The 22,030-nt window shown below is 45.8% G+C and overlaps 1 protein-coding gene across 2 annotated transcripts in view; it reads left to right on the top strand.

Moving 5' to 3' along the window:
• stk11ip (serine/threonine kinase 11 interacting protein) overlaps window positions 1-17,915 on the top strand; it is a 63,005-nt gene extending 45,090 nt beyond the window's left edge. Inside the window, exons 19-26 of one of the 2 annotated variants that reach the window (XM_060050729.1) lie at window positions 7,356-7,662; window positions 8,048-8,160; window positions 11,230-11,327; window positions 11,675-11,856; window positions 13,264-13,348; window positions 13,709-13,788; window positions 14,473-14,699; window positions 17,161-17,915. In XM_060050729.1, the coding sequence (XP_059906712.1) occupies window positions 7,356-7,662; window positions 8,048-8,160; window positions 11,230-11,327; window positions 11,675-11,856; window positions 13,264-13,348; window positions 13,709-13,788; window positions 14,473-14,699; window positions 17,161-17,304 (1,236 nt within the window). In that variant the 3' untranslated portion in view covers window positions 17,305-17,915. Of the gene's footprint in view, window positions 1-7,355; window positions 7,663-8,047; window positions 8,161-11,229; window positions 11,328-11,674; window positions 11,857-13,263; window positions 13,349-13,708; window positions 13,789-14,472; window positions 14,733-17,160 lie in introns of both variants that reach the window. The other variant, XM_060050728.1, reaches the window with a different exon arrangement.
• The last annotated feature ends 4,115 nt before the right edge of the window (window positions 17,916-22,030 follow it).

Here is a 22,030-nt window from a genome sequence, read left to right as displayed (position 1 = left end):
CTGACTGAGGCAGCAACAGCGACCGCGTCTACCAATTCCTACGTAATATGACGCGTTTGACGTATCATATAAAAAAACAACGGTTTTTGAAGCCTTGCTCAAAATAGTCACTTTAAAACTGGATTTTTTGCCGATATACTTTTTTAAACTGATAAAATCCTGCATTTTAATTTCAAAGGGCAATTTTCAGAGAATGTTATGTATAAATATTTTTTAAAACATTAACTTCCAATACACACTTTAAGTCCTGTGCCATCCATCAGTGTACCAATCGCTCCTAGCAAATTCATAAATGTGTGAAATCCTCCTAGGAGCAGGACAATGGACTTGAGGTGACTACACTGTGGTGAATCTATGATTATCTCTGCTGCTTTCCAGTACAGCGGCTGGTCGAAGGTAACTACTGGGGCAAGGTGGTGCTTGGATGCAAGATCACACATGAACTCCAGTGTTGAAAGAATGCATGTTTTGTCTCCGGAGTACATGTCTATCATGGGTAAGTATCTCACTGAAGACTGCCCTGGATGTTCATTTCCCTTGGGCACAATGTGCATCATCCCCTGCCAACTTGGTGTGGCCTGTTTGAAATTGAATGATAACTCCCAAAGCTGATCAACCATCTTGTTAGATTCTGTGAGTCTTGGAAGTTCTTTGAATGTTGTGTCTCTGCAAATGTGTTTGGCAAAGTGATAATCTATTATCGCAACTTTTGAGCGCTGTACAATATTCAGTTCATTCATTTTGAACCTCGGGATCCTTTGTTTTGTCTTCTGTCCTGGTGTCAAGGCAGCTATCATGCCCATCCCATGAAATGTCCCCTTCCCATCAATTGTTAGAATATTGTGATCTACATTGTCTGCTGCAAATAAGACGGTCGTGTTCGACACGTCAATATCGTTACCAAGCATGTTGGGACCAGAACAATTTGCGGCATTCGCTTCCAACCTCTGCAATTCAGCATAGGAAGAGCAGAATCCCAACTTATTCAACGTATCTAAAATGAACCTAGATCGGTTTAAATGGTGCATTTGCACTGCAAGGCCAATTTGCAGGGGCAAGTACAGCTCGCGGTCGGGCTGCTTGTAGAATTGCGTGGCCAATGCTAGCAATTTTCTGCTCTGTCTCATTACCGACAAACAAAGCTTTTAACACAATATGGAGTGATTTTGGAATATAATCAAGGGCATTTTGTAGTTTGAGTGTGTCTGTAGTCGGGTACTCATTAACAGGTGGGACATTTGTCATTATGTCACTTTTTATGAGTTTTGCGGCTGTTTCAAGTAAGCGTCCATTCTCAGACTCTTCTCTTTCAGGTAAGCGTTCATCCCTGTTTTGTTTTGTGTTGTTGAAGTAGGATCTGAGGATGTTTTCTCTCTTATTGTAACAATACAATCGAAGCCATCTCCTTCTGCAATAAATATGCTATTCGCATACCGCAGTGTTTTTAGGTATTGATTACCATATGGGATGGAATCAGCATTCGACAAATACTCTTGCATTTCACACCTAAGTGCAGAAACAGTCAGCTGTCCATCATCATTCAATTCAAAGTAAGCACACATTTTTGAGAAGGCTTGTTCTTGGTCCTCATTCTTTGGCCTTCCAGCCTTCCTCCGCTTTGGATGACAATGAGGCTGAAATTGCGCGGGAACATCACGGTCAATTCGGAAATGTGTGCTACAAGCGTTCTATTTCATGTAGGCTACGCCGTCTATGCTTCGCCTTATGGGCCCGCCCCCCCCGCGCGCCTGCCCCCTATCAGCGTGGGCACCGCCCACATTTCCCACGGTATCGTGTCTATATAACGCGGTGTATACCGTCGCTCATCCTCCCTTTTCTTTCAGCACTTGTGCTTATCAGCGAGAAATTGAGAACTACTATTAAGAAGATGAGAACTTCAACACGGATCTCCCAAGCCGGTGGCAGCGGCTCGGGCGAGGCCGAGGACAAACTGCCCTTTTCAGGGCCACCTGAGAGCGCTCCTGGAGCTAGGTCCTTTTCAGGACTCCAATGCGCCTCCTGTCCCGCCTCCCTGGCACCGGGTGATGGGCACTTGGCGTGCTTTCGGTGCCGACCACGCCGCGGCTGCTATGGCGGCCCCCGTCTCCTGTGTCGCCTGCCGGGAGCTGCCTGAAGAGGGCATCCTCTCCAGGGATCTCTTCTTTTCCCCTGCGGTGGAACTGGCTGACGCCATCGACCTGTTCGGACCTGACGTCGACGATGGCATCATCGACGCCTCCCTGGACGACGTCTTCTGCGACTCGGCGTCCGGTTTTTCCCGCTCTCGGGTTACAACCGCCACCGTCATACAACACGAGGGTCCGCGCCGGATGACCGATCTCTTCCGGGAGATCATGGGCGAGGCGGCGGCCATCAAAGGGATTCCCATGCCGGCCCCGCCTCTCGCCCCCGTATCTGACGATATGCAGGGCGAGTGCTTTCGCACCCCATCTTTTTCCCGCCAGGTTACCCAGTGTCCCTTGTTCCCGCCTTTGCAGCACTTGTTTATTGCTGCAGGTGAGGACCCTTCGACCCTGAAGGCTCCGGTAAGATCCTACACGGATTTCACCAACGTGGAGGGGTAGGCCGATACTCAGGTGAGGGGGATCCCTCGCCTGGAGCCTCCCCTTGCAGCGCTTCTCTGTCCGGGCGCCGGATGGCTCCCTAACGAAAAGTCGCTGCCCCCCGACCGCCTCCAGAAGCAGATTGTCGGCCTAACGGACAGGGTGTTCGTTTGTGCCACTCAATCCGTGGCGGCGGTCAACAACATCGCCCTGCTCTCCTCTGCCATGGTCTCCTTGTCGGCTGACAGGGAGGCCTACGGCCCGGAGGACGCCGCGAGATGGCTGGCGGTTTCCCGCTTTTCCAGCGCCATCCTCCAGCTATGCCAGCCGATAGCCGTTTCGGCCGGCCGGCATATGGCGTGGGCTACCATGATTCAAAGGGTCATATGGCTCTCCCACACTGCGGTGCCGGAACGAGAGCGGGCCAGCCTCGTCCAGGGTCCACTAGCGCCGGATGGCCTATTTGGTCCCAGGTTCTCCGAGGTGCTCGCGCACCAGCAGTCAGTCCGTGAGAATCGTTCCCGGTTCGGGGCGATTATCACGGGCTCCTCCCGCCAGCAGGCTGGGAGGAAGCGGGGTCTAGGCCGGTCCCAGCGTTCCAGGGGGCCGCCTCCGACTCCAGCCCCGGTGCAGCAGCAGCAGCAGCCGCAGCCGCCGCGCACGGGGAGAGCAGTAGCGCCACGGACCAGGAAGTTCCGGACGCTTGCTCCTACTTTTTCTTTCCCTATTAAAGAAAAAAGTAAAGACCGTTCGGCCGAACGGCAGTACATGGTACCTAAAGAGCGATATTCCTCAGGCCACCTGCGTCCTACGCGTGCGCTCCTCCATGTTGCCTCTTTCCCCCTCTCAGCCCGGTGGCTGTAGGGTGGAGGTCGGACGGCGTGTTCACATGGCCTCTGGTTCACCTGCTTCTAAGAAGCGGCGTCCCTTGGAGCCTCGTGGACGGATCAGAGACTCGTTGCACGAGCCCGTGGATACGGCCGCTTGTACCGGTCTCCTGGTTCCCCACATTATAGGGGAGGAGACGGGTCCGCGCGCTGTGGCTACAGCCTGCGGACAGCGCATGCGCACGGGTGCTGCGGCCGGACGGCTCGTTGTTTTTACAGCGGCTAGTTCTGTTACGTGTCCTACGCTCGCTGAGCCTCCTCCCTTTCATGGGAAGCCCCCCTTGGTTCACACGTGTGGAGGCGGTAGGGGCAGAGGAATACGGGTTATTCCTGGACGGTCTTCCTCAGCTGTCGGCTCGCCCTCTCTCCGACCGCTATGCGTGTTGGCAAGAGCGGTGCGTTCTGCCATCGTGGTTGGACACCACGTTGAGATGGGGCCATCCCATACAGTTCAAGCGTCGTCCCCCACCCTTTATGGGGTTGGTGGAGACCACGCTACGGGACCCGGCTGCGAGCACGGCTCTAGCAGCAGAGGTGGCACGTCTCTTGGTAAAGGGGGCCATCACTGTCGTTCCCCCCTACGAGTCTCACCTAGGGTTTTATTCCCGCTACTTCCTGGTTTCCAAGAAGTCAGGGGAAAAGAGACCTATTCTGGATCTTCGCGTGTTCAACAGATTCGTTGCCACGAGGAAGTTCAGAATGCTCACTGTCGGAGCGTTGTTCCGGTGTGTGAGAGAGGGCGATTGGTTCACATCCCTGGATCTCAAGGATGCTTACTTCCACGTCCCTGTTCGGCAGGCGCACAGGAAGTTTCTCGGCTTTGCCTTTTATGGGGATGGCGTACGAGTACCAGTGTCTGCCGTTCGGCTATTCCCTGGCTCCGCGCGCCTTCTCAAAGTGTGTGGAGACGGGGTTGGAACGGCTCAGGCGTCAGGGAAAGAGGATTCTCTTCTACCTAGACGTCCTGCTTATTCTGAGCAACTCAGAAGAGACCGCGAGAAGGGACACCATGTTGGTGATAAACCATCTCTCCTTCCTGGGTTTTGCCATCAACTGGGAGAAGAGCTCCCCGCTCCCCAGCCGGCAGACAGTCTACTTGGGGCTTTGCCTAGACTCAGCCACCATGACTGCGATGCTTTCGCCTCCTCGGCGAGACGCCATCCTGCCGGCGAGACGCCATCCTGTCGGCGCTCTCCCGTTTTCACGTTCGCAGAAACGTGACTGCACTGTCCACCATGTGCCTGTTAGGGCTGATGGCAGCTGCCCACCCCGTGGTCCCCCTGGGTCTGCTTTGTATGCGCAGACTCCAGCGGTGGTTTGCTCGCCAACGGTTGGACCCCAGGCGACACAAGCTCAGGGTGCTCCTCGTTCCCCGTTCTGTGTCGCCAGACCTGGAATATTGGAAAGGACCCTCCGCCCTTCTCAGGGGTGTTCCCCTGGACAGGTTGGCGTCCTACGTAGTGGTCTTCACGGACGCCTCGTTGACGGGTTGGGGAGGAACGTGCCTCTCTCACTCGGTCGGAGACGAGTGGCGCACGCCCCCTACAGCACACATAAATGTGTTGGAGCTCGACGCTGTGAGGAAAGTGCCGTTGCATTTTTTTCACCTGGTGCACGGCCGCCACGTTCTGATCAGGACAGACAGCGTGTCGGCGGCGGCGTACATCAACAGACAGGGGGGAATCCGCTCCCCTGCTCTCCACCGAAAGGCGGTCGAGCTCTGGCTTTGGGCTCATCAGTATCTCCTCAGTCTGAGAGCCCTGCATATCGCGGGCGCCCAGAACTTTGGGGCGGACCTCATGTCTCGAGGCGGTCCCCGCCGAGACGAGTGGCGGTTACATCCCGACATTGTCAGACTGATCTGGCAGAGGTTCGGGACAGCGCAGGTGGACCTCTTCGCGTCCAGGGAGAACACGCACTGCAGGTGGTGGTTCTCCCTCAGCCCTCTGGATCTTCCCCCGTTGGGGGTAAATGCGTTGGCACACACACCTTGGCCGCGGGCTCTCTTGTATGCGTTTCCCCCGCTCCAGCTGATCCTTCCTCTTCTGGAACGGGTCAGACAGGAGAGACTGTCCCTGATATTAGTGGCCCCGGAGAACCGTTCAGCTCTGTGGTTTCCAGAGCTGGCCGCGCTCTCGCGCTTAATGTGCTCTGGTGATTTAGGTCGTTTTGACTGGGGTCCAGCAGGAGTACATTGATCGTGCTCCGCTCGCAGCTTCACCTTAGCCCATAAGGCGAAGCCTAGACGGCGTAGCCTACATGAAATAGAACGATAGTTATGTTATTATAACTCTAGTTCTATGATTGTAGGCGTAGCCGTCTTGTTTCCCACCTGCTGTACCCTCCAAATGCTGAAAGAAAAGCGTGGAGGATGAGCGACGGTATACACCGCAGTTTGGTTATTAAATGGATCTTCAGACTTCCTAGTAGTCCTTTTATTGGTACTGGAATCACTGCTCTGTTTTTTCTGTAAATGTAAATAAATCGGTCGACTATTTGTGTACAATCTGCGGCACTCTGATGTACTTTCATGCCAGCAGTAACAACAATACTGTCACCTCTTTTAACATTAGCTTCATTGATTCCATCAGCACCCTTCTGACGAATCTCAACTAAATCACTTCCATCTTCCAATTTGCAAATGGGACAGATCTGGTCGTTGAATGCACTCATCTTGAACCTAGCGATAAAGCAAGGCAAGGTGGAAGCCTTTAAAAAGGCTGTTGTTTGAATGAATCAAATATATGTGTGTGTGTGTGTGTGTGTGTGTGTGTGTGTGTGTGTGTGTGTGTGTGTGTGTGTGTGTGTGTGTGTGTGTGTGTGTGTGTGTGTGTGTGTGTGTGTGTGTGAGAGATAGAGAGAGAGAGAGAGAGAGATTTTCTCGCACAAAGCACGGGAACCTGTCCGTTCTCGCTGTCAAAGCACGGGAACTTGTCCTGCTCCCGCAGTCCAAGCACGAGAACCATACTCCCCTATTCCATCAGTCATTTTGAAAATGATGCCTTTCTAGCAGTTAAATTTACCTAGATTTGTCTCGCGTTCTTAATGTATAGAGGTACCAGAATCAGTTGAAACATTCTTTTATAACATTTTCCATTGGAGATATAGCCGTACTAAGCTCCCGGCCGCCATTTTGGACGCCATTATGAAAATGAAGCCTTTCTGGGAGGTATATTTTCCTAGATTTTTAGTATGTTCATAAGCATATTTGCAGTTACCAGAATCAAGTGAAAAATCATTTGAATAATCTTTTTCTATTGAGATATATAGCCATTTTATGCTTGGCCGGCCACCATTTTGGACGCCATCTTGAAAATGAAGCCTTTCCGGAAGGTGTATTTTCCTCGATTGTTAGTATGTTTGTAAGCATATCCAGAGGTACCAGAATCAGTTGAATATTCCTTTGCAACATTTTTTCAATTTGAGATATAGCCATTTCATGCTCTCCGCGGCCATTTCGGCCGCCATCTTGGAAATGAGGGCTTTCTGGGAGGTATATTTTGGTATACTTTTAGTATGCTATTCAGCACACCAAATACTGCGAGAATCCATTGAAAAACCTTTTGTATGCATTTTTTTGGGGTTAAGCCCTTTTTTTTCATAGATTGACTCACTTAGTATCATTATGTATAATAATGTGTGTGTGTGTGTGTGTGTGTGTGTGTGTGTGTGTGTGTGTGTGTGTGTGTGTGTGTGTGTGTGTGTGTGTGTGTGTGTGTGTGTGTGTGTGTGTGTGTGTGTGTGTGTGTAGCCCTCTGAGGCTGTTCCTGGGATTGAGGTCAAGACTGATACTTTTATTCTGAACAGTGCAATGCACAACACCATCTAAAGATCTTTAAGGAATTATTCTACACAACGCCTCCAAATGTTCTTCCTAAAACAATTGCGCTGCTTTTCGCCATAGAATTCCTTCTCCGACGATTTGTTGTCCCGCGACACAAACCCCAGCAGCAGTCCAATACCAGAGTACACCCTCAACGCCACCGCCGTCTCCACCTCCTTCAGCGCCTCTCAAGACCCCTCATCCCTGTACGTCACGGCTCAGGAGAGCTCCCTCCAGGCCGGGCAGGACCAGGTGGATTCCTGGGCCAAGACCCACGGCAAAGAAGAGCTAGCAGGGAGCTACTGCTACGCTAGCACTGGGATTAGCATGGCGGCTAGCGGCGATGAACTGAGTGGAGCAGAGCAGCCTGATAGGTCGAGCCCCAACGGTGCGTACGATACAACTAATTTATAAATTTTATTATGATTTATGATTCATGATGATGAAATCTTGTAATGTTACGTTCTGCTGTTTTCTAATATAAGTGTACAATGTACTGCTATTATAAGACAACTGAAAATACGAAAATACAAAGATTGGTCCAAAGATTTTACAACTTCCTATTTCTGTTTTTCGAAAAATTGGACCACTAATTATTCCAATTTGTTAAGAACGCGATCCCTCACCGATGCCTTCAATGGTCCCAACGTTTCTTCACTTTCTCCCACCACGGGTATGAAGCAGTACTCTCTCATATGAGGAAACAGCCGACCGGGACCGCGCCCCTTTATGATCTCCGACCATCCCATGCTGATGGTTGTTGCTGGTTGTAGGTGACCTGGATGTGCTGGCGGAGGACTACGACGCCGTGGACCACAGACTGCAGCTCTTTCTCGACATGGAGGTGTTTGAGGAGGAGGAGGAGGAGCTGCACTCCTTCATCAAGGTAGGAAGATGGCAGTGACATTGTCAACGATCCATGTCCTGAGGCAAGACTGTCCCAATGGCAGTGACATTGTCAACGATGCATGTCCTGAGACAAGACTGTCCCAATATGATACCATGTATGTCCTGATACAAGACTTTCCCAAGATGATACCATGGCCCAATCTGAATGTCCGGACTCACGGACTCACAGACTTTATTGCGCATTCTCGTGAAATTATTAAGGCTTTAGGGCTATCCCAATGTCGCATTCCAAAGGGCGTGAGGGTTTGAGTCCACACTTACCGAGCCCTTTCCGTGAGTCTGCATCAGTGCAGACTTCACCTAAGGGAATTACCCACAGTTCAATGCGTTGTGACGTTTACCGCGGAGACCATAGGGAAATCCGGAAACTAGGAAGGTAAACAACAAGACAACGCTATTGTCTGTGGCGAAGTCAAGCCCCTTCCGGTAGAGCCCATGGGACCTATGAGATCGAAAAATATGAATGGGTTTCAATAGAGAGAAAGTAATTATTTTCTGGTCCCAGTCTTTATATGCCCCGGATTACACATATGTTGTTTGTGGATTTAAATGATAATTTTTCATACAAAGAAAACTAAACATTTTCGTGAAGAAGTTTGATAATGTTAGGTTTTTCCAAGGGGAGGATAAAGCATCTGTAACCCTAGTGGGCAGTAGAGAATTCAGATATATGGACTAGTCACTAAGTTCGTAAGGAGGGAAAGAATAAATGACAACACAATGACTAACTGGAGCCACAGGTTAACTTTTAGATTAACTATATTCAACCTTGTAGAAAAATAATAATATAGATTTCAATGCAATCAAGAATATTCAGGAATTCCACAATTTATACCCTAACATTAGGTCAGAAACAATTATCTTTAAACACCATGAAATGGCTGAAAAATGTCCATAAGGAAAAAATAAAATAGAAACAAAAATAAATTCCTTGCCAGTGTTCCTTTAGTTTCCTTCGTTCAGCGTACTTTAGTCAAAAAAGGGGAATGTCAAATAAAAGTCAATTAGTCATGTGTGGCGCTTCAGAGCTCTTTCACCTGATATGCTCAAGTGATGGATGTAAAGGAAGATTGGTATCCTCCTCGGAACAGGTGATATCGGTCCACTCCTTCGGATAAGGAGGTATCTTCACTAGCTCGCCACCCCTTCGCCAAGGGGAATTCGATCCAAATTCTCAAGGGTTTCCAAGGAATCCAAAAAACCTAACCAAGACTGCCGAAAAAAATAATAAAACTCCCGGCGCTTGGTCATCAATTCCCTCTCTCTCACTTCGGTTTTGTTTCCCTTCAACTTCAACTCCATTTTTATACAGTTTTATAACTGACACTTTCTTCAATCTGACTCGTTTTCTCAGATCGTTTTACTTGTCTGCTTGTGTTAGCTTTTTGGCTGCGCATTGACGACAGCTACGTGAAAGGTTACTTCTCTCTACCCATTAGGAGGTTTGTATTCTTAGATACAACCAATAAGACTCCAGTATGAGCAAAATCACTGATGGACAGCTTAATAACCCAACAGGTAATACAATATTAAGGGAATAGTACAGACAAAGTACAGAAAGGGGAAACTTTGAGAAATAAGTATATAATATGGAAATAAAATAATACATCAGGGCCCAATTTTCTACAGTTCACATCAAAAGAGGTGAAAACCATTATAAATTGTGGCATGTGGAGAGTTTTAGTTATGCCGATGGGGAGATTGTCGGTCTTGTACACGCCAGTCGCAGGGAGCCTGATGGCACATACGAGACATGTAGTCTTTCTCATTGTGTTTTCTCTACAGCCTTTAACTGAACAATTGCACAATAAACTGTCACACTCTTGACATGAAAAATTATCATTTAAATCCACAAACAACATACGGCATATAAAGACTGGGACCAGAAGATAATTACTTTCTCTCCATTGAAACCCATACATATTTTTGCGATCTCATAGGTCCCATGGGGTCTACCGGAAGGGGAGTGACTTTGCGACTCTATGCGCGACCATATAGGAATTTATGCCTTTTTTTAGTGAGCCTGATCATTTGGATCAGCTCACCAACAAGAGCATGCTCTTCATATTACTACATATAATTCAGCCAAATGTAGCCCGTTCTGACTTATGATTAGTATGTTTAGGCCAATAATCCCCATAATTATTCAATACATCCTTTATACTAGATGTATTCAAAAGTAAAAATTATATTTTCTAATATCAATAAATTGCTGTAGCCGATTGTTTTCATTGCATTTAAAAACAAAACAAAAAAAAAGTCAATAGGAGAATTCCCAAACCGGCATGTGTCAGCAACATCTTTGTCATTAAACATTGTCAAGGTAACATGTGCTCTCGTGAAGTGCTGTCCCAATCCCATATATACCTATCTGAGGCCATGTGGCCTCACACACTCGCTCACTTAGCACCGGAGATCAATTAAGTCTGTGAGTCCTTAGTCCTCAGGGCTCACTTTGGGATTGGGCCCATGTATGTCCTGTTACAAGACTGGCCAATATGATACCATGTATGTCCTGATACAAGACTGTCCTAATAGGATACCATATATGTCCTGATACAATACTGTCCCAATTTGATACAATATGTTGTGAGACAAGACTCAGTCTGATACCATGTGTGTCCAGATACAAGACTCAGTCCAGATACATGTATGTTGAGATACCAGGCTCAGTCCAAACCATGTATGCACTGATACAAGACTCAGTCCTGGTACCATGTATGTCGTGATTAGAGATGCTCCGACTGATCGGACGCCGGCAGATATTGGCTAAAATTAGCTTGATCGGAGAACCCCAAAAGCACCGATCAAAAAAGCCGATCACGTGAGATTACTCACACGATCTTGCCAGTGATGGCATGAGTTGTATGTCATGATACAAGACTCAGTCCTGATACCATGCATGTCGTGATACAGGACTCCCGGTACCATAACTTAAAAAAACGAATTTGACTAATAAAAGTACCTACTTAGAATGTACCTACCAGATCCAAGGCAGAAACAGGAAGTGTTTGTTTATGATTTTGTTGTGTTTGTTTGTTTCCAGATGTCCACGGTTAGATTTGGCCAACTGGGGGAGTCTCCCTCTCTTCTGGTCGTGTCCAATCAGAGGCTCTACTTCCTGGAGATGTCATCTTCCACCCAGTGAGTATCAGTAGTTGTGTGTGATGAAATGTATAGATGATTAAGATACGCACACAATTAGAAAAGTAGGTGTGCTTTGATTTAGTTTGTGGTAGAGACTCTTAGAAAGTTTAGATATAGTATTGAATATCATGTCAACTTACAAACTCACTACAATATTTAATTTCACTTAATGTATTATTTATTAGTAAAAGTAATGAAGATGGCTAGCCGTGTGTTTATAAGTGCACTATAACTAAACACAGATGCACACCTGACACCATTTTGAGCCAATCAGAGGACAGCTCTGTCTTCCTACGAGGTAATACCATTCTCCAATCCCCATCCTTCTTCGTGTTTCTGCCCAGCAACGGCCAGCTGTCCGATCGGCTGCAGAAGAGGGACAGCCATCCAATCACGGAGCTGAGCTACCTGGAGGTGGGCCTGTGCTCCCAGACCATCCACATGGAGTTTGAGGAAGGTGGCGGTGCTTACACCCTGCTGGTGCGGGACGACGCCCGCTGCAAACGCTTCTTCGGCCGCCTGACCGGTGTGTGCACACGACGCAGGAGCCCCAAAGTGTAGTGGCCCGCTCTGAAGTGACTCTATTCACAAACAGAGGCACCCCTCTCTCTCTCTCCCACTCCTGTGATGCCTCACACGCCCCCCTGCTTGTCCTTGTCACGCTCAATCTCAAGCTTCCACAGGTACCTGCCGTATTGTGCTCCATAGGCGTCCCCACCCACCCCTATTCGGCAGTAGAAATCCTAGCCCACAGCATGGGCCATTTTTGTTGTGTTTCTATTGTTTGGGTGTGTTTAGGGGTTATGTGTTTGCTAGGATCTCTTATTTTGAAGGTCTCACAGTGGTACCTACAAATTAAAAGACAGCAGCTACTGTTGGTGTCCTCACTCCCTTTTTCGGCTTGTGTCTTTTATTTTGAAAGTGTAGTACGTGCGAAATGTTGTGTTGCGTGTTAACAGGTGTAGTACTGTGTTATAATTAGGGCTTATCGATACCACTATCGAGTCCCGTCGTTCATTTATTTATTTTTTTGTCCTTGTGTCCCTCAAGTCGCATCAAGGCGTTCCAATCAATCCAATCACTGCAGCGTGTCCACCAATGTTTTTGAATGGAATTGTAAGCAAACAGGTATAACAAGTAAAACAAGTGAAGTCTGGCAGTTAACTTTGCTCGCGAGGATGGCTGAATGTGCGAAAAGGGCGAAAATCATAGATTGTAAAGGGGGGAACACAACCTCAATGGCCAAGCACATTAGCATTGTGCATCAAATAAAGATCAAATGCAGTACCTTCGACTGTCTCCGAGTTGAAAAGACTGTCTCCTCCTTCTCCTGTCGCACCACAGACGGGCCCGTCTTAATCATCCACTCAAACTACGAGTGGTAATCGCACACACAGACATTCTCGCTAGTCCTGTCAGTTAAAAATAGTAATCCAATTGTGAAATCGGTGTTGTAATCAGCAGCATACAAGCTAGTTATCTTAAAAAGTAAATAAAGTTTCAGATGTGCTGCTTGATGATGTGTTGAGGTTGGCTCAGTAAAACGACTGTTAGGTCATCATGATGTGTTCAAATGTAATGTAAAGAAACGGTAAATTGAGTTTTTGGTGAGAAACATGAGTAATACTGTATTACTCATGTTTCTGTATTACTAATACAGTTGTTTAGTGCTCTAATCATTTTAGTTTATGTAACTCAAACTACTGATGTCAATATTTATTCAGAATTACATATTTAATTTAAAATGCAATTATTTATTTCCTAAATATTTTCCTCATCACTAAAAACGCTTCGTATTTCCACCAATTAATAGAAAAGTATAGATGGTGGTATCGATAAAGACTAGGATCGTTAAGGAGTATCGAAAATGGTATCAATATCAATAAATAATGATCCCCATCCTTCGTTATAATGTTGTGTTGTGTGTTAACAGGTGTAGTACGTGAGTTGGCTCCGAAGTCCAGCAGCAAACTGAAGTCTATCTCCAACTCCCGCCTCCACCCCCAGCACCACCTCTGGTAGTGTGTGTGTGTGTGTGTGTGTGTGTGTGTGTGTGTGTGTGTGTGTGTGTGTGTGTGTGTGTGTGTGTGTGTGTGTGTGTGTGTGTGTGTGTGTGTGTGTGTGTTTAGTGTATTAATGATGCCATAATAATATATTGCTAGTATATTTGTGTATTAATAGTGTATTGGTCGTATATTTGTGTAATAATAGTGTATTGGAAGTGTATTTGTGTAATAATAATATATTTGTGTAATAATGGTGTCATGATTTTAATAATCAAAGTCGTGTATTAATTGTTCCTGCCAGGCATCTGGTGTGTGTATTGGTAGTAAATTGGTTGTAAATTGATCTTGTATTGATGGTATAACTTGTTCCAGGCCTCTGGTGTGTGAAGACGAATCCGAAGCAGAAGACGGTCATCTTCACTTCTTCTATCTGCTAGCGTTCCTATTCCAAGGTGTGTGTGTGGGTGTGTGTGTGTGTGTGTGCGTGTGTGCGCATGGATATACACACGCAGACACTGCAGCTGATAAGACAACAGATGTTTGTGCACACACACACACACACACACACACACACACACACACACACACACACACACACACACACACACACACACACACACACACACACACACACACACACACACACACACACACACACACACACACACACACACACAGAGAGAGAGAGAGACAAGCATTGTTTTCCCCCCCTCCAGGGCGTGCTGTTAGAAACACGGCCGTCGGCTACACAGCTGTAGACGTGTAGAGGGAAGCTGTCGCAGCATGCAGTTCAGCCACGTGTTGTGGAGCCCGGCCAGCGCTGAACACGTGTCCAACCCGCGCCCACCCCAGTGGTTTGACATAGTTGTCACAAAGATGTTATTAAAAATGATTACAATTATAAAAAATATTTGGCACACCACAAAGGTTTTTCAAAGGTTCGCTAAACATCGGCCACATTGAGGTTTGAACACAGCCCACAACCTTTGGGCCTGCTGCCGAACACCCTGATCACACTATCCTGCGAACACGGACGTCTGAATGCTGCAGTGCTCAGCAGGATTTAGGATTTGTGAAATTTAAACAATAAAAATAAACCGTAAATGAGTAATAATCATGTTTGTCTCTTCTTTTAGACAACAGCTGGACTCCACTGACTGTACTGGTTACCAAGGAGACGCTTTACTTGCTTGACGAAGACCACCAATGGTGTAAGAGCCCGGCGACCCTCGAACCCAATGACAGCGTGGAACCATCGAGTGGGGCGGCGATCGTCCTGGAGAGCCAGCCAATCAGCTGCGTGAGCTCGGCGAAACTCTGGCCCTCTGACGCATGCAGGATGGACATTCAGCTGTACGACGAGGTGGGAACAGTTACTAGTTCAGCCCTGGACAAGGTGGGTCCGTCCAACAGCTCCTAGATCAGTTACTAGTTCAGCCCTAGAGGATGCGGGTCTTAAGGTGCGTTCACACCAAAAGACACATAAACTGTCGCTGTGCAAGTTTTGTCAGGCGAATTTGCTGCGGTTCACCTCGGACTGCACTGCAGGGAACGGTTGGCCGGTTGAACGCTGATTGGCTGTTACGTTACACATGTCTCTCGGTGGCCACGCTTTTGAACGCAGATTGGCTGTCATCAAGCGAATGTCGCGGCAAAGTTGAAATATTTCAACTCAAGCGAATTTGTGGACAAATCAAAACTTGTCGCCGGTTTGCTCTAGCGAATAATTTGCCCGATTCGCGTCTCTACGTTCACTTTGTATGGGGTCTTGATGCCCCTTCGCGTTTGGTGTGATGCACCTTTACAGTGACATGGGTCTTGCGGTTAGAGAGAGGTCGGGTCTTTCATTGACATGGGTTTAGCGGTTATAGAGAGGGCAGGAATTTCAGCAATAAGTCTAGCGGTGAGAGAGAGAGGGACTTCAAGTGACATGGTACTAGTGGTGTGAGAGAGGAAGGGACTTTCATTGACATGGGTTTCGAGGCGAGAGAGAGGGGGCGGGACTTTCAGTGACATGTGTCTAGTGGTGAGAAAGAGGGCGGGACTTTAAGTGACATGGGTCAGGGATGGGCAACTTTCATGATAAAGAGGGACACATTTTTCATCATAACCATCAGAGGGCCTCATGACTGCACACTTCAACTAAACGTGAGCTGAGAGAAGCTACACAATTTTGAATTTGGTAGATATGATTTCCTGTATTCTTGTGCATTTTGGGGAAGGCCACTACCTAAAAAATCTTCCAGAATCATAACCTATTTACAGTATGTTAATTGAACCAACATACATTCATTTCATGTTTTCCATGCTCAAACAGCCATATGAATGGTCAGTATTTTATCATTGCCAAGGGATCACATACATCATCATTCAATGATGTCACAAAACTGAAAAAAACGTGGCGCAACATTAAGTGCAACAACTCAATGAACTCAAACCCAACAAGCATGATATTCATTGCAGTTGTAGTAGTTGTAGTGGCGACTTAAGTGGATATCTTTAATGACTGATATCGTTTCTAAGCTAACTAGTCGCATGGGTTTGCCTTTGAATTCTATGAATTCTTCTCATCTTTCTTGACCGAGTTTTCTGTAACATCGATTTTTTAGCTTTTTTTTTTATTATTATGTGTGGGCCTGACTGAGTGAGGATGCGGGCCGTATGCGGCCTGCGGCCGCCAGTTGCCCATCCCTGACATGGGTCAAGAGGCGGGAGAGAGGGTGGGACTTTCATTGACATGGGTTTAGTGGTGAGAGACAAGGCGGGACTTCCGGGAAAGGGGTATGTTTCAGTTAGTTTGGGATATTTTTCTCACTCCGGGAACTGCATCCTACTACGAACAGTAGCCGCGTTTACATCTGTTCCACATAGATTTCTATGCGGAACAGAAAATGATCATGTATACGCTTCATTCGGAATACAATTATCTGTTCGGCATAGATTCTATACCATTGGTCCGCTGAGCTCCGTTGGTACTTTTAAGCACACCAAACTTCACCGCTGTCAAGGAAAGTGGATTTATTGCCTGATTCACGTCTTTGTTATCACTCCGTAAAAGTAGTCCGGTAAGCGTGTCCGGTTGCTTAGCGACGGGACATGGGTGTTTATTAATGACATGTCCGCGCGCGTCCGAAATAACTGTAAATGAGTAGGCTACTACTAGTACTTTTGCAGTCTGAACGTTAAAATACTTCTTAACTTAGAGAGATGGCATCTGCAGTAGTGCGCAATTGGACCTACGAGGATTCCTGGTCACTAAATTCCCGTAAGACCACTCTCTCCCACCAGTCTTGGCTGCGGACTCGCATCCAAATTCCTCTTGTTTGCGGCGGAGCTTAGGGTAAATATAAAGATCTGACGAGAAATTGACGTTGCTGCGCTGTCCTGCTCCTTCTTAATCGAAGGAGCAGGCAGAGAAAAGCTCTCTCCTGCTGTGCTTTCATTAAAATCAAATTTAAAATCCCCGATAGTGATTAGACATCCATTATGTCGCCGCCGGTCCAGAGATGTGTCAGGTGTGCGCGAGAGACATAACGAACACTTTTGTTACTGCCATGTATACAGTACATTCGGAACACATTTTAGGAACAGATCTATGCCGCATAGAAATTTATGCGGATCAGATGTGCCATGTAAACGCTGCTACTGACTGTACCTCAGAACTAGTCTGCGACAGGTTGGGGTGGGCTGCTGGTTTAACTGTGTGTGTGTGTGTGTGTGTGTGTGCCTCTGTGTGTGTGGGTGTGTGTTTGCCTCTGTGTGTGTGGGTGTGTGTGCGTGCCTGTGTGTGCGTCCCTGTATATGTGTGTGTGGCCCTCACCCAGACGCTGAAGGAGGAGAGGACCTGGAGCCTGCGCTCCGAGACCCCCCAGCTCACCGCCCATCTGCTCACCTGCGTCCGCAACCAATGGGAAACCATGTTCGGAGTCGCACTCGCAACCACCCTGCACGACCCCGCCACCTCCTGAGTTGGCCTGTGTGTGTGTGTGTTAGTGTGTGGATGTGTGCTAGTTTTGAGTGTGTGTGTGTGTTTTGCTGCTGTTGTATTCGCTACGCAATGTGACATAATCATATTAAAACATTTTAAAGCTTGGTTTAAAGCTGTGCCTTTGAAACACGTTAACCTTCTCTGGCTGAGGGGGGGTCTGAGTGTGGGGGGGAGGGCGTGCGTGTCAATGCGTATGTGTGTGCCCGCGTGCGAGTAGAGTTAGGCACACATGCATGCCTAACTAAGCCATGCCGTCTCCCTCGTCAAAAGGTCACCCGCGGTCACGGTGACCATGAAGGTGACTTTGGGCGTAACCTCGGCACCCATGCAGGATCACGTGAAAAAAATGATTTCCTCAAAGTGAGAGCAGCTCTGTAGCGAGTGAGCGGTTATTGGTGCGAGCGAGTGGGTGTGTTGTTGTGTTGGGCGTGGCGGTCGCAACAGCGTAATTCCGTTGAGGATGATGAGGTCCGTCGCCTTCAGTAACCGTAATTTATTTGGATCAAATTGTTTTTGAAATTTCTAACAAAAGTATATTTTTATATACGAGAACAATGTGTGATGAATAAAATGAAATGTTATCGTCGTGAACAGCGTTTCACTTTGTATAGGCCTACTTTATATGGGTGGTTTGTTTATAGACAAAAGAGAAACATAAAGCTATGGACGGGACTAAAGTCAATGAGAACAGCCTATAGTGAACTCTTGAATATTTACTTAACTGATTGGGACAAAACAAGTCAAGTGTTTTGAATCAACAAGTTGGGGGTTTTAGATTAACATGTTAAGTTTATGTGGCATGGGAATGGCAATTATGTAGCCCCCTGCTAGAGATGCTGCCCCCGACCTGACCTTGGATGAGTGGTTTGAAGATGGGGATGAGGAAGGCAAGTTTATAATATTTCTGTCAATCCCAAACCCCACCTCCCACTCCATGCCTTGTAGACTCCCTCACCACTGAATGCCTTCCTGTATTAAAAAGGTTTTTCTTATAAACGTCTAGCTACATTTTGTGTAATAATCTAATCCCTATTACAGACGACGGTCTCTGTAAAGCAAATTTTAACATCTAAGTTGCAATGTATGCAGGGGGCCTTTTAACACACACCATCAAGGCATATAATAATAATATTAATACATTTGATTTAGAGGCGCCTTTCAAGGCACCCAAGGTCAATATAATATAATATATAATATACATATTATATATATTATATAAGCACGTTATATAATCATAAGAAAGTGGCAAACTACACCTTGTATAATATTGCGGATAAATTGCCACGCCCAATATTCACACTTTGAGGTACTTCAAAGTAAAAGCCCCGCCTTCTCTGGGCGCTAATTGAGATTCCAGATGTTAGTGATGCTGAACAGTAGCCCACTAGCTGCTCTCTGGTTTCACACTGCTGGGCCTCCTTTTATTTTATTTTATTTTATTAAAGGATCCCCATTAGCTTATGCCATAGCAGTTTGCTAATCTTCCTGGGGTCCACATAAAATCCACATTACAAGTAATACTATTGAGTGTATTAAAATACAGTTCATACAAACACAACTATAATAACAGTATACATAATACATCACAAAAATTCAGCAATTATTAATACAGTATAATAAATAACTAAAACAGTACAGTTTAAACTAGAATACTTGATAGTAATCCTAGACAACATGAATGAAAGCATACATTGTTCCTACAAAAAGCAGCGTCCATATAACCACTAAGAAAAGTGCACCTTTATTCTCCTTTTGAAGGATATTTTGCTTTTTTTTGACGGATATCTTGAGGCAATTCATTCCAAATTTTACTTGCTCTGTAAAGCACTGTTCTTTTCCGAAAATTGGTTTTTGGATGAGCTTGCACAATATCACCATTGCTAGCCTTTCTTGTATTGTGTTTATGCACAGTATTACAAAGAACAATTTGCTCTTTGAAGAACTCAGGTCTGTGTGTCCGCAATGTGTTGCCAAGAAATGTCACTGCTTGAGGCAAGCCTATTTTCAACACTAAGCCATGATAAACTAGACTGCATCTTACGAACGCTAGTTCTTGACGAGCAACCAAGAACAAGCCTAGCAGCCCTGTTCTGGGCAACTTGTAGTTTTAATAATACTGTTTTTGTGGCTGAGGCCCATACCACTGAACAGTAGTCCAGATGGGATAGTATTAAAGATCGACACACTTGTTCAAGAATATGAGATGGTACATATGGTTCACATCGTCTAGTCATATGAATGCCAACACCCATTTTTCTAATGACGTTATCAATCTGTTTTGACCATGTCAGATGGTTATCAATGACCATGCCAAGTAATTGTACCTTCTACACTTGTTCAATTGGTACTTTGTCCACATACAAGTCTAATTTTGGCCTAGCAGACAACCTGTGTCTAGACCCAAAAATAATGCCCTTTGTTTTAGATATGTTTAAGACCAGCTTGTTTGATGTAATCCAATCATGCACAGTTTCTAGTTCTTGTGATAAAACTTGATTGAGTTCATTATGAGTGTTAGCTGCATAATACATTGTAGAATCATCAGCATACATCACAATACTAGCATTTTTTACAGCGGAAGACAAGTCATTAGTGAAAATAGAAAAGAGGAGAGGTCCCAGACAACTTCCTTGAGGCACACCACAAGTTAAATGGCTGCTACTCTGAGATAAGCTGCCATTGTAATAGACTCTCTGTGTTCTAGAAGAGAGATAGCTCTTAATCAAGGTAACGGCAGTGGGTGTAAACCCATAAGAGATACGTTTTTTAATCAACAGCTCATGATCGATAACATCGAAAGCAGCGCTAAAGTCTAGCATAACTGCAGCCACTACCTTTGAGTCGTCAATTTCCCTTAACCAATCATCAATCATCTGTGTTAGGGCAGTGCTAGTTGAATGTCCCGGTCTGTATGCATGTTGGTATTTGGTGGTTAGACCGTTTGAGGTGAAATATTCCTGAATCTGAACATAAAGAATCTTTTCCATAACTTTACTCAGTACAGGAAGAATGCTTATAGGACGACTGTTGGGTCCACTGAAAGTTGATCTACTATCCTTGGGCAATGGTATTATTTTACCCTCTTTCCATCGTCCCGGACATTTTCCAGTTAGCAAGCATCTATTCAATATATGGCAAATAGGCCCAGAAATGTGATTGGCAGCTACCTTCAGTATCTTACTGTCTAGATTGTCAGTGCCCGCTGAACCATAAGCAGGGAGGGACTCCAACATCCTTCTGACATTTTCAGTGTTAAAGGCACCCAGTGCAACTTTCGAGGCTTAAAAATAAACATTCAATTTCTAGTCTTTTTTACACGTAGTAAGTTTCAATAACTCCATACCATTACATACCGACATTTAAGCAGCAAAGATGAGACGTCGTTGTGTGGTGAGAACTGATACAAAATCGATAACAACAACAATGCCGCCATTTTCTTTATTTTTTGTAACCTACAATAAATAAAGCCGGCTTCCAGTCAATGGAAAAATGGCTTTTCCCCACCGGCGATTGTTGTTGTTTACGATTTTCTATCAGTTCTCACCACACAACGACGTCTCATCTTTGCTCCTTGAATGTCGATATGTAATGGTATGGAGTTATTGAAACTTACTACGTGTAAAAAAGACTAGAAATTGAATGTTTATTTTTCATTGAATGTTTACATAAAGTTGCACTGGGTGCCTTTAACACATTGAAATTTGAAAGTACATTTCTTATCCTTCATTATTTCATTGGTTATTAAGTTTAAAGTATTGGAGTTAAGGTGCGGCCACACCAGACGCGTATCTCGCGTAATTTTTACGCGAGATACGCGCGTAAAATGTTGCTTGACCATTTTGTGTCAAAAATGGTCGCATACGCGCCATACGCGCCTACGTCACTCGCCTAGATGAGTCCATGTCCATGCAAGTGAACGGAGCGTTCCCTCTTCGTCATAACTATCAAACCAAACATCCTTCACATTCACCAAGCGAACATTACGAAAGTAAAATGCACATTTCTCGCTAAAAATGTTTCCATAAACGCATTTAATGGCGTAACTATGTTACTATTTCCACCCAGAATAAAGATAGTTGTCGGCCGTGGCTGCGCTGGAGTCCGAGGTAGGAAACCCAAACGCCGCCGTGTTTTGGTGATAGAGTTTAGATCGGGTTAGATTAAATAATCTCGGATATAAATAACAATAATCGGGTTAAATAACTTCACATGGTGTGTCTGGTGTGTTTCCAGCATTCGTAGTGTTGATCAGCAGATATATAGTCCGCCAAGACGTTGAGGTTGCTTAGTAACCAGAGACTCTGTCCATGCAAGTGAACGGAGCGTTCCCTCTTCGTCATAACTATCAAACCAAACATCCTTCACATTCACCGAGCGAACATTATGAAAGTAAAATGCACATTTCTCGCTGGAAATGTTTCCATAAAAGCATTTAATGGCGTAACTATGTTACTATTTCCACACAGAATAAAGAAAGATGTCGGCCGTATGCTTCTGTCCAAGCTCACTACTCTCTGCCAGTGACGTCGGGTCAAGCTCAACGCTGATTGGGCAACACGGCTAATCGTCATGCGTATGAGCGTAAAAAGTTAAATTTTTTGAACTCTTGAAATGTACGCGATATACGCGCGTATAGCGCGTAAATATACGCGCCTCATATGCGCAATACGCGCGTAAAATGTTGCTTATACGCGTGAAACGCGTAA

This window comes from Gadus macrocephalus, chromosome 4 (genome assembly GCF_031168955.1).
Source record: "Gadus macrocephalus chromosome 4, ASM3116895v1".
NCBI classification, from domain to species: domain Eukaryota; kingdom Metazoa; phylum Chordata; class Actinopteri; order Gadiformes; family Gadidae; genus Gadus; species Gadus macrocephalus.
Note: the sequence above shows the minus strand (reverse complement) of the source record. Positions and strands in the feature narration are given on the sequence as shown.